Source organism: Bacillus rossius, chromosome 12 (genome assembly GCF_032445375.1).
Source record: "Bacillus rossius redtenbacheri isolate Brsri chromosome 12, Brsri_v3, whole genome shotgun sequence".
Lineage (NCBI taxonomy): Eukaryota > Metazoa > Arthropoda > Insecta > Phasmatodea > Bacillidae > Bacillus > Bacillus rossius.
This window is the reverse complement of record NC_086339.1, coordinates 20,157,498-20,169,586: the sequence shown is the minus strand read 5'-3', so window position 1 is coordinate 20,169,586 and position 12,089 is coordinate 20,157,498. Positions and strand designations below refer to the sequence as shown.

The window sequence follows — 12,089 nt, the reverse complement described above, 5'->3', positions numbered from 1 at the left end:
TATTTGTGTATTCAACCGAAGAAACTTACGTATCGGGGAACAGATTTCGAACAAACTTCGCAAGCTTCTGCCTCCTCGGGTGCCGCCGCCCTGGCCGAAACTCTTCGCCGCGCTCGAACGGAGGATGGTTCGAGGAACGCGGAAGCCGTCGTTTTGCGCGAACCAAGTTTTATCCTGGAAATTTACACATCCGCACGCAGCTAAACGCGCGGGGAAAAGTGTTTGGGGAAAATGTCTCCCTCGCCGCCGCGCCGGGTGGAAGCAAATGGGGGGAAAAAAATATCATAATCTGCTTGTACTTATCTTCAAGAACGAAAAATAAAATCTGCTTGTACTTTATAATATCCTACCCTTCAAGAACGAAAAAAAAAGTCTGCTTGTACTTTTTAATACATCCTTCAAGAACGAAAAAATAAATCAGCTTGTACTATTTAATATACCCTTTAAGAACGTGTGTATATATATCATAGTAAATTATTTCTTTCAAGATAGCTACTAACTTAGTACATAGTACCTTAAGAATGTTTTATAAGGTTCAAGGCCTAGGTAATTTTAGCACTAAACGTAAACACTAACGCCTACTCTGGCGAAACGTACCGATAATTTTCTGTGAGCTGGGCATAATGAACATCCCATTTTTTTTATGGTTTTGTTGATATGACTGTAGCCTATATTTCTGTAGTTTTATTTTAAAAAACGTTTTTTCTAAGTTTATTAAAAATTATACGCAAGGTTGGATATTTTCATTATTTTAAAAATAATAATTATTTGGAAAAACGGTCTTTTCAACGTGATCGCCGGATAGTCATTCAGTTAATTTATTTTTTAAAACTTTAATTTCATTTCTTTAACTAATAGTTTATTGACCATTCGTACAGAAGCAGTTTAATCTTATGATTTGTTGCGAATAGAATACGTTTTAACATTTCGCAACCGAGCTTGATGTTTCTGAAGCGACGCCACGCACAGAAAGTCTGGATGAATTTTAACCGAGGCGTTGGAGGTCAGTTTTGGAAAGCTTTGTGTGTGTGTGTGTGTGTGTTTTCCGCGTACTTTTCTGCAAGCCCGAGAATTTAAGGCTTCTAAATTACCTCACTGACGAAGAATAACGGGGCTAAGATCCACGTGGATTGGAGCATATATAATACGACCTCACACAGAAGCCCAAACGGGTCAGCAATATATCAAGGGGAAAAAAAAAAGAGTACCGTTTACCTCTGAGGTCCAGTCGTACCTTGAACCTCCACACGGCTTATCGCGGCAGTTCAGGGAGGTTTTCTTACGTGGTGGAGGGGGGGATGAAACGAGGAAATGCTCCACAGGAGATTCAACGGCACCCTTAGGCATAATTAGTCTTTTAGAAATCAAGAGGTTGCACGTTGCAAAAATGGCAGCCAAGGAAATCATGCTGGATACATCTTTTGGAATTGGTTCTTTGAATGAGTGATATGATGAAAGTATTGTGGCTACAATAATATTTATATTAACCTTCAGTGAAATAAATAATTTTCTCCCGCTGAAATTGAAGTTATGTTGCCTCTTTAATAAACAAAGAAAAATCTTTAACGTTGCATATTTACCTACATATTTTTACATATTCTAATAATTTATAATGAATGGTTCATTTTGTCCACTTTTTCAAGTCGGATTACTCAACAACGAGATAATTATAAAATAGGGTAATATCAGGAAGAGATTGGAAAGAGTTACACCTCTGCGCTTAGTAAACATACTGTAGCTAGCGTATGCAGCTTTTTGCAAAAGAAAAATCATTACAAGGACGCAAAAAGCCACTAGAAGAGTGCATTTGTGAAATAATAGTCACCTTAACTTGCACCTATTTTGTCACTATTTCGCTTATAATATTTTGTGTTTTTTCACATTATTATAATTATTTATACAACCATTTTAATTGTTTATAAAAAGGTTTTTCTCTACTAAATAAGTCCTTATTTAATGGTTTTTAATGAAATTAAAGGTATCTTTTTATGTTAGTCCTTTCATGTACTGACATAAATGTATTGTGTCAGTTGTGTATTAACCTTCGTCTTAAGTATATTTTTAGTATACTTATCATTCATTAAATCAATTAAAAACTAGGTTTTAGGTTTTACCTGAGTTTTTCAGGGTTTTTGGGAAAATCCATTTATTATTGATTTTTTAATGATATACTAATACCAAAGTTTTTTAAGATGAAGACTACATATAAACGGTTAAACCAGAACTGTAAAACGTATAATTTCATGCTTTCAGTTTGTTATATGCTGCAACTTATATAATAATTTGCCTTAAAGTTCATAAAAAAATGAAAAAAAAATGACTTGTTTATTATAAAAGGTGTTTTATAAACAATTAAATGTAGTTACATATACTTATTTTTAAATAACATGCAAAAACACGAAATATTTAATTCAAAATTAAGGGGTTTGCCTAGCGAGAGGTGTATTTGTGTTTGTAATACGGTATTATAAGTGCGGCGCTCGCTGGTGCTTCTAGCGCGGTATCGCCTCTAAGCGCATGGCTCTGAATTAGCGCGCTGTCTTTACGTTGTGCATAAAGAAACTGTGAGGTCTGTTTGAAGATAAATAACATTATATGGAGTTGAAATGAAGACCAAAGTGCATTTGCAAGTCCATTCAAGAAACGCTACCTGGAGTCTCGCATCTAAATATTATTCTGAAGACACCCGTGATAGCCATTTCCAATATTCAAAAACTACGGTTTGAAAATTATATACTGAAATGGTACCTAATATCATTCTGATCTCGACACATCCTTAAAACTATTTTTTTTATATAGAGACACCAATTATATATATTGAGCAATTTTAAAATTGCGTGGGTTATTCTGAAGTTCTGCACACCGTATGCGGAGATCCTCACTGCTGTATAGTGGGTGTCCATTACATTTAACTGTCAGACAACCGTCTTCAAACACAGCAACTCACCAATGTTTTTTTTTTTTAATACCTTTGAAAATGAAAAAAAAAAAAAAAGTGGATCCTACGTGGATATTTTTATTTATTTCATGGCAAAGACAAAATACATTGCTAGCAGCTGTTGGAAATTTTGCAGGGTAAAAAAAAAATAATAACACTTTTTTTTTCGTGTTTCGCTTCGTACACGCGGAACGGTTTGCCCGGGTGGAAAAACGTTTTGCATGGACTCCCTCCCCGTCTAAATGAAGATGTAAGGCTCGAATTATCTCGATCCACAAAGTAAAGTTTCCTCGCGTTTGGCGCCGTGGAAGGGGGGGGGGGGGGTGTAAGGTATTCGCATGCGGCAATCGTTAGACTGCGAGCGGCACCCCTACCTTCCTTTCCGCCTGGAGCTTTATTCGTCTCGTTCATCTCCCACCTTCCCCGGCTCATTCTTCCCCCTCCTCTTACCCACTCAAAGCGAAGGGCAGACATTTTTCGCCACCCAAAAAGTTGCTGTTTAATTCCTGGCCGCTTTAACTAACCGTCTCCCCCTCCCCCCTTATCCAAACTCGCGGAGTCCCAGCCCGCCACTCGTTTAGCGATAAGGAAGCCATTATCATAACGAGCTTCTGCAGCAGCCACAAACTATACGACACCGGATTAAGGATCGGATCAGAAGTTTCCGCGTGCGCTGTAATTTCACTTTTTTTTTTTCAGTGAACATTTTCACGAAAGTTTAAAATCCGCTCGGGGTTTGGCTTATTTTGTTTTGACCCGTCCTTCTAAGCCAATTCCTTCACTTATTTAAAAAAACAAAATTGATTTTTTGGTGTTTCTTTTGCACTGGGATAACATAGGAACTGATTGAAACTCTTAAGTTAACTGTTTTTAAATTATCAAGGTAACGTTTTTTTTAAACATTGTCATTGACAGCTTTAAAAAAAATTGGTAATTACGCCGTAATAAACTATCAGGTTCATGAACTCATTCAAATTATCTTTTGTTTAATTTGACTCTTGTTCGTATTTTAACATTATAATGTTACTACTTAAAAATGATACATAACGAAATAAGTACTTAAACACTTTACAGAGTTTTTCTACTCAATAATGACTAAATAGGATTGACATGCTGCTTTTGTAAAAATTGTAAAATATTGTGACCGGTATACGAGGGTAATTTTTTTTTCAACCTCCGATCGGCTGTAATAAAAAAACGGGAATGAATTGGGAAATTATTTTAATGTCAAAAGAAACGTACATCTTTACTCTATTTTTCCACATAATCACCGTGCAGATTGAGGCATTTGTCGTATCGATGCACCAGCTTTCCAATACCCTCTGCATAAAATGATGCCTCATGCCTATTCAGCCACGTTTTAACACACAACACTCATTCGGCGATGGATTTCTGCTGCAGTGTGCCCTTCTGCCTGTAAGAAACGGATGACTCCACGCAGCTCGCATTTCGCCGTACAGTTTATCGTTGCAGCCATGTTGACATTCCCATAACCAAGCTTCAACTGAGGTGTGAGTTGGCCGCTCCACATGGTTGGTGGAAGGGGGTAAACACTACGAGACGTGTCGATTCGTGTACGAGCGATTAGGGTATTGATTAATGGGCATGCCATGGAGAAATTAAACTGTAATCACACTGCAGGGCACTGTTAAAACGTGGCTGAATAGGCAGGAGGCATCATTTTATGGAGAGGGTATTGGAAAGCTGGTGCATCGGTACGAAAATGCCTCAATCTGCACGGTGATTATGTGGAAAAATAGAGTAAAGATGTACGTTTCTTTTGACATTAAAATAATTTCCCTATTCATTCCCGTTTTTTTATTACAGACGATCAGAGGTTGAAAAAAAATAACCCTCGTATATAGATTCATAAAAATTCAGCTGTAAAATGAAATAATTAAGTTTGAGGCAGCAACTCTGGATGAAACTACGACAGAAAGGATTACTACACACTATCATAATTTTAAATATGCAAAGTACTTCAGAGAAATGCTCCTCAATATTAATCCGCAATTCACGGTTTTTTAAAACTCGCGTCACAGCCTTGAGTCTTGATCAAAATCACATTGTAAACTTTTAATAGCCATGCATAAAACAAAATTCATGTCAAAATCCATTACAATCACTGCATTTCGCCTATTGGAACAGCTTCAACTAAAATGCTCAAAACCAGCGGTCTACACATAAAAATATCTTCTAAATAGTTGACACATTATAGATTTGCAGAGATTTAACTAAGGGAATGCTGAAAGAATGTGTATGAGAGTGTGTTATATCAGTATTAAACAGTAATTATATTAGGTATAGCCACTATTGGTTTATCAGTAACTGTTAAAATTTAAAAGTGCATGATTTAATATTTCATTGTTATTATTGATGTGTAAACATCATAGCTCTTGGTATATGGCACTTGGTAAGAGTAATTTCAAAAATGGAACGGGAGGCGATGAATGGAAATGTGACACAAAGAGGGCTGACCCACGTGTAGCAACATAAACCCGTATAATTTCGTAATAATTAGGAGACACACCAAACGTATTGGTGTGCCAAATGAAACTTTATTATAGTGAAAGTACCCTGGAATATATGGTAAACTAAATTAGTCATAGTAAAAAGTAATCTCAAGTTTTATAATACGTAAGAAAACTGGCATTACAATTATTACAATACATGTTCTTCTTGACTTAATAGCACAGCGATAGAGCGCACGTCTGTTAACCTTGAGGGACGTGGTTCGAATCTCGTACTGGAAAATTTATAAATATATATAAATATAATTTATATATATTAAACACAGTTGAAATTATACGAAAGTAAGTAAAAATTTTATCTGGAAAGCTATTTTATCAAGATTCATGATCCTGCCACGTACGTACAGCAGTAGAAAAGTGTAACTATTATAATAAAAGCCCTAAAAAAACAAACAAAAAAACATGAATTTCTAACGGGCCAATGGCTTGATAGCTCAATGGCTGACTTTTCGTCATTCTTCGGTTGGGTCCATCGCTCTATGACAGTGGTCTGGAAAGGTTTGCGGTCGAACTCGAAAACGAAGGTGACTGACCATGGTAGACGAGCACCCGAACTTGGCCGAAGGATGACGAATGGCGAGCCATCGAGCTATCAAGCCACGGGCCCACAAGAAACACATTGCGCTCATACCATCTCGTTACTACACTTTCAGTACGGATCACCAGCGCACCGGCGGCCCACTAACAATCAGTCAGGGGTGCATTTGTGTTAGTCAGGTGGAATGGTTAGGTTGACACACGCTGATGCTTCTAGCGCGGAAACGCCTCTAAGCGCAAATCTCTGAACTAGCTCGTAGTCTACCATGATATTTTAGTGCTAGTTATAACATTAAATATTGCAGAGACATGGAGATAAAGGTGCAATGTAAGTCCCTTGAGTGACCACTTTGTATATACAAACATTGCTCGATATTTTGAACAGTTTTTAAGTTGTGAAGTTTTTTTTTCCCCGAAGTTCTGCACACCACGTGTGTTCCCGGGTAGGCGCGACCCCAGTATACACGACACACGTCCAGAGGCAACAGCGCAGATGTCTTCGACCGCCGTCGGTGAAGGTCACGCAAGAGGAAATCATCGATCGACCTCGTCACTGCACGGTGGGGCGTGCTTGAGGGAGGAGAGGGGGAATCGATGAAGGTCATTAATCCGGCATTGTTCATGGTTCGGCACATTCTGTTATCCGGTACCAATTGCTGACTTCGGCTGTTTTAACTTGGCCTACAGGTCGCATTACGTTTCTGTGATTCGCTCAGACTTCATCGTGGAACAGAAAAAAAATATGCATGTAAAATTACAGAATTATTTTTTTTTTTAATTTTTGCATTTACATGAAAACACCCGTATCACTAAAAAAAATTAATTAGTGTTGGCTGATTCTTACCCGGATTCTTCCCCTGGACATTTTTTTTTATGTTTTGTGTTGTCCCAGTACCTCCAATACTTAAAAAAGTTAATTTGTAAACCGTTCCCTGAATAGCTTTCCGGTTATCAACTGCGCACATTAGTAAGCATGATTCAACAGAAAAGTTAAGTAAATAAGTTTAATATTCGAGTGTTTTTTTCATTGTTTAAAAAATTTATGCTTGAATGAAATATAAACTAAAATATAAAATAATGTGTCAATTATATATATATATATGTGTGTGTATGTGTGTGTATGAGCGTGTGTGTGTGTGTTGTGTGTATAGGTGTGTGTGTGTGTGTGTGTGTGTGTGTGTGTTCACGCGCCGATTTCCGTAAGAAATGCTAAGTGTTATCTCGAAAAGTTAAAAAAAAAAAATTCTGCTGGTGCGTTATCGACCCCGGAAGGGCGGGGCGCGGCCGAAGCAGGGAAAGGTGCTAGGATAAAGGGGGCGCGTGTTGCCGGCGAACAGGTGGGCCTGACAAGAGGTTGGAGGGGAGGGTTGGAGATGGTAGGCGAGCACACACACGCGGACAGAGGCTCGGCGAGAGCATAGAGGGTCGGTATCTGGGCGCCCCCCGTCAGCCCTTCGCCCCGTGCCGCAGGCCCTGATTTATGGCGTAGGACGGCTCACTCGATACACGCCCCCCCCCCCCCCCCCTTCCGCGTCCATCCACGCGTGCCACGCCCGCACAGGCCGGGAAAGAGGCGCGATGCGGGCTCGGACCTTCTGCGCCCCCTACTCCCCCCACCCCTCCCCTCCCGGGTTAACGACCCCTAGGTTGAGAGGGAGAGAGAGAGAGAGAGAGAGAGAGGGGGGGAGAGAGGAAGACCCGTCGGGGGTATAATGCACATGTATGTCCCCCTGGAGGACCGTAGGACCCCCGAAGGGGATGATGCTGGGAACGGATGGGAGAAACTCTCATTTTATCTCCGCCTCCCGCGCGATCGGACGTACCCACCACACACTTGTTAAATATTTACAGAGAATTTACGGACTCTTCAACGATGAATTCACCGCAAAAAAAAAAAAAAAAAACTAAGAGTTTTTTCGTTGTTTCAAATAATTTTGAAATCTTCGTAGAATCTACTCCGTTTTTTCGACTTCCGAGTTAACGTCCGAAACAAAGGTGGCCGAAAGAAGAATGTTCTTAACTGTAGGCATAACCAGTTTTTTTTTTTAAATAATTTTGTTAAAATACCAAGAATATTTTTTTGTGGATTCATATTCAAAGTAGGCCTAAGTTAAATCAATGTCCGTAATTTTACCAAGTTAGCTGTAAATTTATGAAGATCCCTGGATAATAGTTAACCAGCGTTATTCGGAATTTTAAACGGGAAAAATTTTAACAGTGTATTTTCTCTGATATTTGTCAGATCTCGGAAAACAGAACCAATGGATTAACGCAGGGGTGCAAACTGTAGGATTCGCAAGGGCGGGCCGCGTGGCTTGAGAGTTTTGCGCTGTCATCCAGAAAGAAAACACCTGGCGAGAATTCAAAGGTGTCCTGATCAGCAGGAAATCCATTAACGGAGAGATTTCCCCTCTTCAAAAACACGGTCAGAAAGCCAGCCGACCCTCTGAAAAGAACTTTTGAAATTTAAGATTATATGATATTAATAAATTATTGTACACTAGAGTTGCAATAACTAGTAGGCTAAGTGTGAAAGGGAGAATAATTTTGTAGCTCATAACTATCCCACACGTCATGAGCATAACACATACCTACCTATTACCCTACTTCAAAAATACAATCCAATATTGCTATTTTTTAAAGTGAAATTTTCAAGTGATCGAGGCAACGAAATCGAACACAACTGTTACTTCTCAAGTGTTTTTTTTTAAACCATGAGTTGTGTATTTATGTATACGCAAGAGCGTGTAGAAGTGCTAGTTTAGCTAAAGAGTAGAAATTATCATCCTATAAAAGTATCACTGATTATAAATAAAACTTGATAGATAGCCTATCAATTATTCAGCCACCATATAGGTATATGGTTAATTGTATTTTAGTTGCATAATGTTATGGGGAGAATTAAATAAACAAGTATTTATTTAAGGTATGTTATGCTATCAGAGAAAAGTTGTACGAGGTGTGATAAAGAAATGCCGTGAAAAACTTCATTACGAACAAAGTAATATGCTCACATCAAATTTAAACTAATCTCCTTCAAAATACTCTACTTGGCTAGCGAAGGGCACTCATCACAATGTTGATTCCATAATTGGAAGCATTCCTGGAATGCCTTCAGCTGTTCCGTCGTAGCCCTCGCGATGTCGGGAATTGCGTAAAAGAAACCTTTTCCTTTTATCACAGCGCATTTTTCTGGTCTACGTTTCGCAAAAAAAAAAAAAATTAATTAAAGAACTCTTAATTTTAACGCTTTGTTGGAAACCTTTATTAGAGATACCGAAATGTCGTGCAATCATTTACGCGCAAACCTTCACACTCTCGCACTGCGTTCATGATTGGACCGCCGTTATTCGGACACGCCCCTCCAAGACCGCGACGCAACGATGCCCAGCTAGGAGAGAAGTAAGCGAATCATTTAGTGCCAATTAAGAAGGATATAAATGTCCTCGCTAAGAAATAAACCAATGGTAAAGGAAACATTAGTCGATAACACCTATTACTTTGAATTCTACTCTTGAGGCCAGACGAATCCACGGAAGTTCTGCGACAGACACGGTAAACACGACCTCACTCTAACCGGCTCTGGAAGCCGACTGACATGTCACAACTTGTTCGAACTTGACACGGACTATCTCAACAGACCGGACTTCAAGCGTAATGCATGTTGTACGGCAGGACTGAGTCAGGGGCCGGCTTGCTGTTGCAGATGTCCTGACAGCGGGCCTTGGGGCAGCAGGATGACAGCTCCTGATGAGGACTACGGGCGGCGGGAGCGGTTCCTGCTGCACCACGCCCACCAGTACCTGCCGCCCCCGTCCCCCGCCCACGCCCTCGGAGACCGCTACATCCCGCCCCCGGCGCCCGGCGAGCGCTACATCCCGCCCCCGGCGCCGGGCGAGCGCTACCTGCCGCCCCCGGCGCCGGCCCCGGCCGACCGGTACGCGGACCGCTACCGCCAGGCGCCGGCGGCGGCGACCCCCGGCGGGCCCGGCGACCCGTACATGCGGCGAGACCTCGGCTACCACCACCACTACCGGCTCCCGTACCACGGCCACCAGTACCACCCGCACTACCTGCTCCACGCGCACGCGCGCGCGCCGCACCGGCCCGCCGCCGCCTACCACCACGCGCACCATGGGCCCGCGCCGTCTCCCAGCCGCGCGCACCGCCGCTGCTGCCCCTCGCCCAGCCACTACCCGGGCCCGCCCGCCCCCACCACGCCCACCTCCTGCCCGCGCGCGCCGCCGCCGCCGCCCCAAGCCGCCGCCGCCTCCAGCCCGGTGGAGTACGTGGGCGCGAGCGGCGGCCGACACGTGTCCACGCCGCCGCCGGCCGCGCAGCTGCCCCGCTGCAGCAGCATGAGCAGCTGCGAGGCGGGCGGCGGCGCCGGGGGCGGCTGCGACCCGGGCTCCACCGTGTCGCTGTGCTGCGGCAGCGGCCGGCGCTTCGGCGAGCCGCCCCCGGCGCCGTCGCTGCCCGCGCTCTCCGCGCCGCACCACGCCGCCGCCGCCGTAATCTGGTGAGTCCCGCCTCTTACAGCACATGTTCCAGCTGTTTTCTCTTGAGCACTAGTTGGCATTTATGTCGCTATTTAATAACGTCCAGACTAGCAGGAATGCACTTTACCTATAGGCCTACATGAAACATAATTTTCGTGTGTCGCTCATTTGTTTCACAGCTTGCGCATTTGTTATCAGAGGAGGCCTTACTTTGCCTTTTACATAATTGAAATTTGTGCCAGGTAAATTTTAAATGAAAATACACTGTACACATGTTTAACTTAAATATTTTTAACTGTTTAAAATTGATTTTTTTTTTATATTCTAACGCCTAAAATGCCTATAATGTAATAAAGCGTAAACTAAAAAAATTTTTCTTCGGATGCAACTCATTTATCTATTTATTATTTTAGATTCAATTTTTTTTACTAATTATTAAACATATTTGTCTGCATATATATATATATATTAATATTATCAACTTGCTAACGTTTCATAAAACTGTTTTCTGTGTTTACGTTTTTGAGTTCAGCAAGTAAAATGCTTTTCATACAACAAAGTAAATTTACAGCTGCCAGCACATAATTAACTCGCCATGTTTACCATGTCCACGTCTTTATCAAACAAAGAGTATTTTTAAATTATCTAAATATTTAGCATGAGTAGTCTTAATTTATGCTTTTATTAAACGCCATTTTGTAGTATTTTGACTGGAAAACAACAATTCTACATCTGATTTTTTTTAACGCAGGTTCCGGTTCAAAAACAGCATTATTACAATATCAGTAAGGAACAAAAAGTATATATAAGCTAAACTACCAATATTTTTTAGTGCGCAAGTGTTCACTAGATGCCGAGAGCATTTGATCCGTTTAATTTAAAACAGCTCGTATTTATTTCAACTGTGGGGAGTTATTTAGAAGGATATATGTGCTGGCTCAGTCCGAGACACGAGTGACATAATTCCTCATAACAAAACCAAAAAAGAGGAGAGCTGCAGTATGTGTTTTTTTCCCCCCTTTGTTTACCCAAGCGGACATGACGTGTCGTCCTGGAGCTAGGGCACAGAAGGGCGTCTAGACGACGCATCATGTCGTCGGGCCAGGATCGATATCTGAAGCACGTGCCTATGGTAAAGAAAGATGTAGGAGGTGGGTAAAGGGGTCGTGTGTTGGGAATTGCGGGTTGTGGAGGGGGAAAGGAGGGAGGGGGGACTCGTGGCAATTTGCATATGGACGCTTTGTCGTGCGGGCACTCGCAGGAAACAAAAGTATCCCTTGCGGCCCCTGAGGAATGGTTGGGGGTACGAGGGAGGGAAGGGGGAGAGTCTGCCCTGGGGAGATACTTCATGACACTGGAACAACCCTTTCTATCCCCCCAACCCCCCCACAATCCACCCTCGAACCCTCCAACACCGCGAAGAAGAAACCCTACAACGGGCCAGCGCTCTCGTGAAGAGCCTATGATGTACATTCTGTATTGCACAGACCCGAACAAGCCCGAATATCTACCTTCGGCCAACTTCATCAGTTTTTTTTTGTTTATTGCTTTACAAAATTGTGGATGGTTGGTTATGTTAGGTTA

General features: G+C 41.8%; 1 protein-coding gene across 1 annotated transcript; it reads left to right on the top strand.

Annotated features, from left to right (window-relative positions):
- Nucleotides 1-7,584: 7,584 nt before the first annotated feature.
- On the top strand, nucleotides 7,585-11,857 carry LOC134537264 (uncharacterized). The gene is made up of 3 exons (XM_063377535.1): nucleotides 7,585-7,637; nucleotides 9,713-10,525; nucleotides 11,767-11,857. Exons 1-3 carry the CDS (start codon nucleotides 7,585-7,587, stop codon nucleotides 11,855-11,857), a joined length of 957 nt encoding a protein of 318 aa, XP_063233605.1.
- Nucleotides 11,858-12,089: the final 232 nt, after the last annotated feature.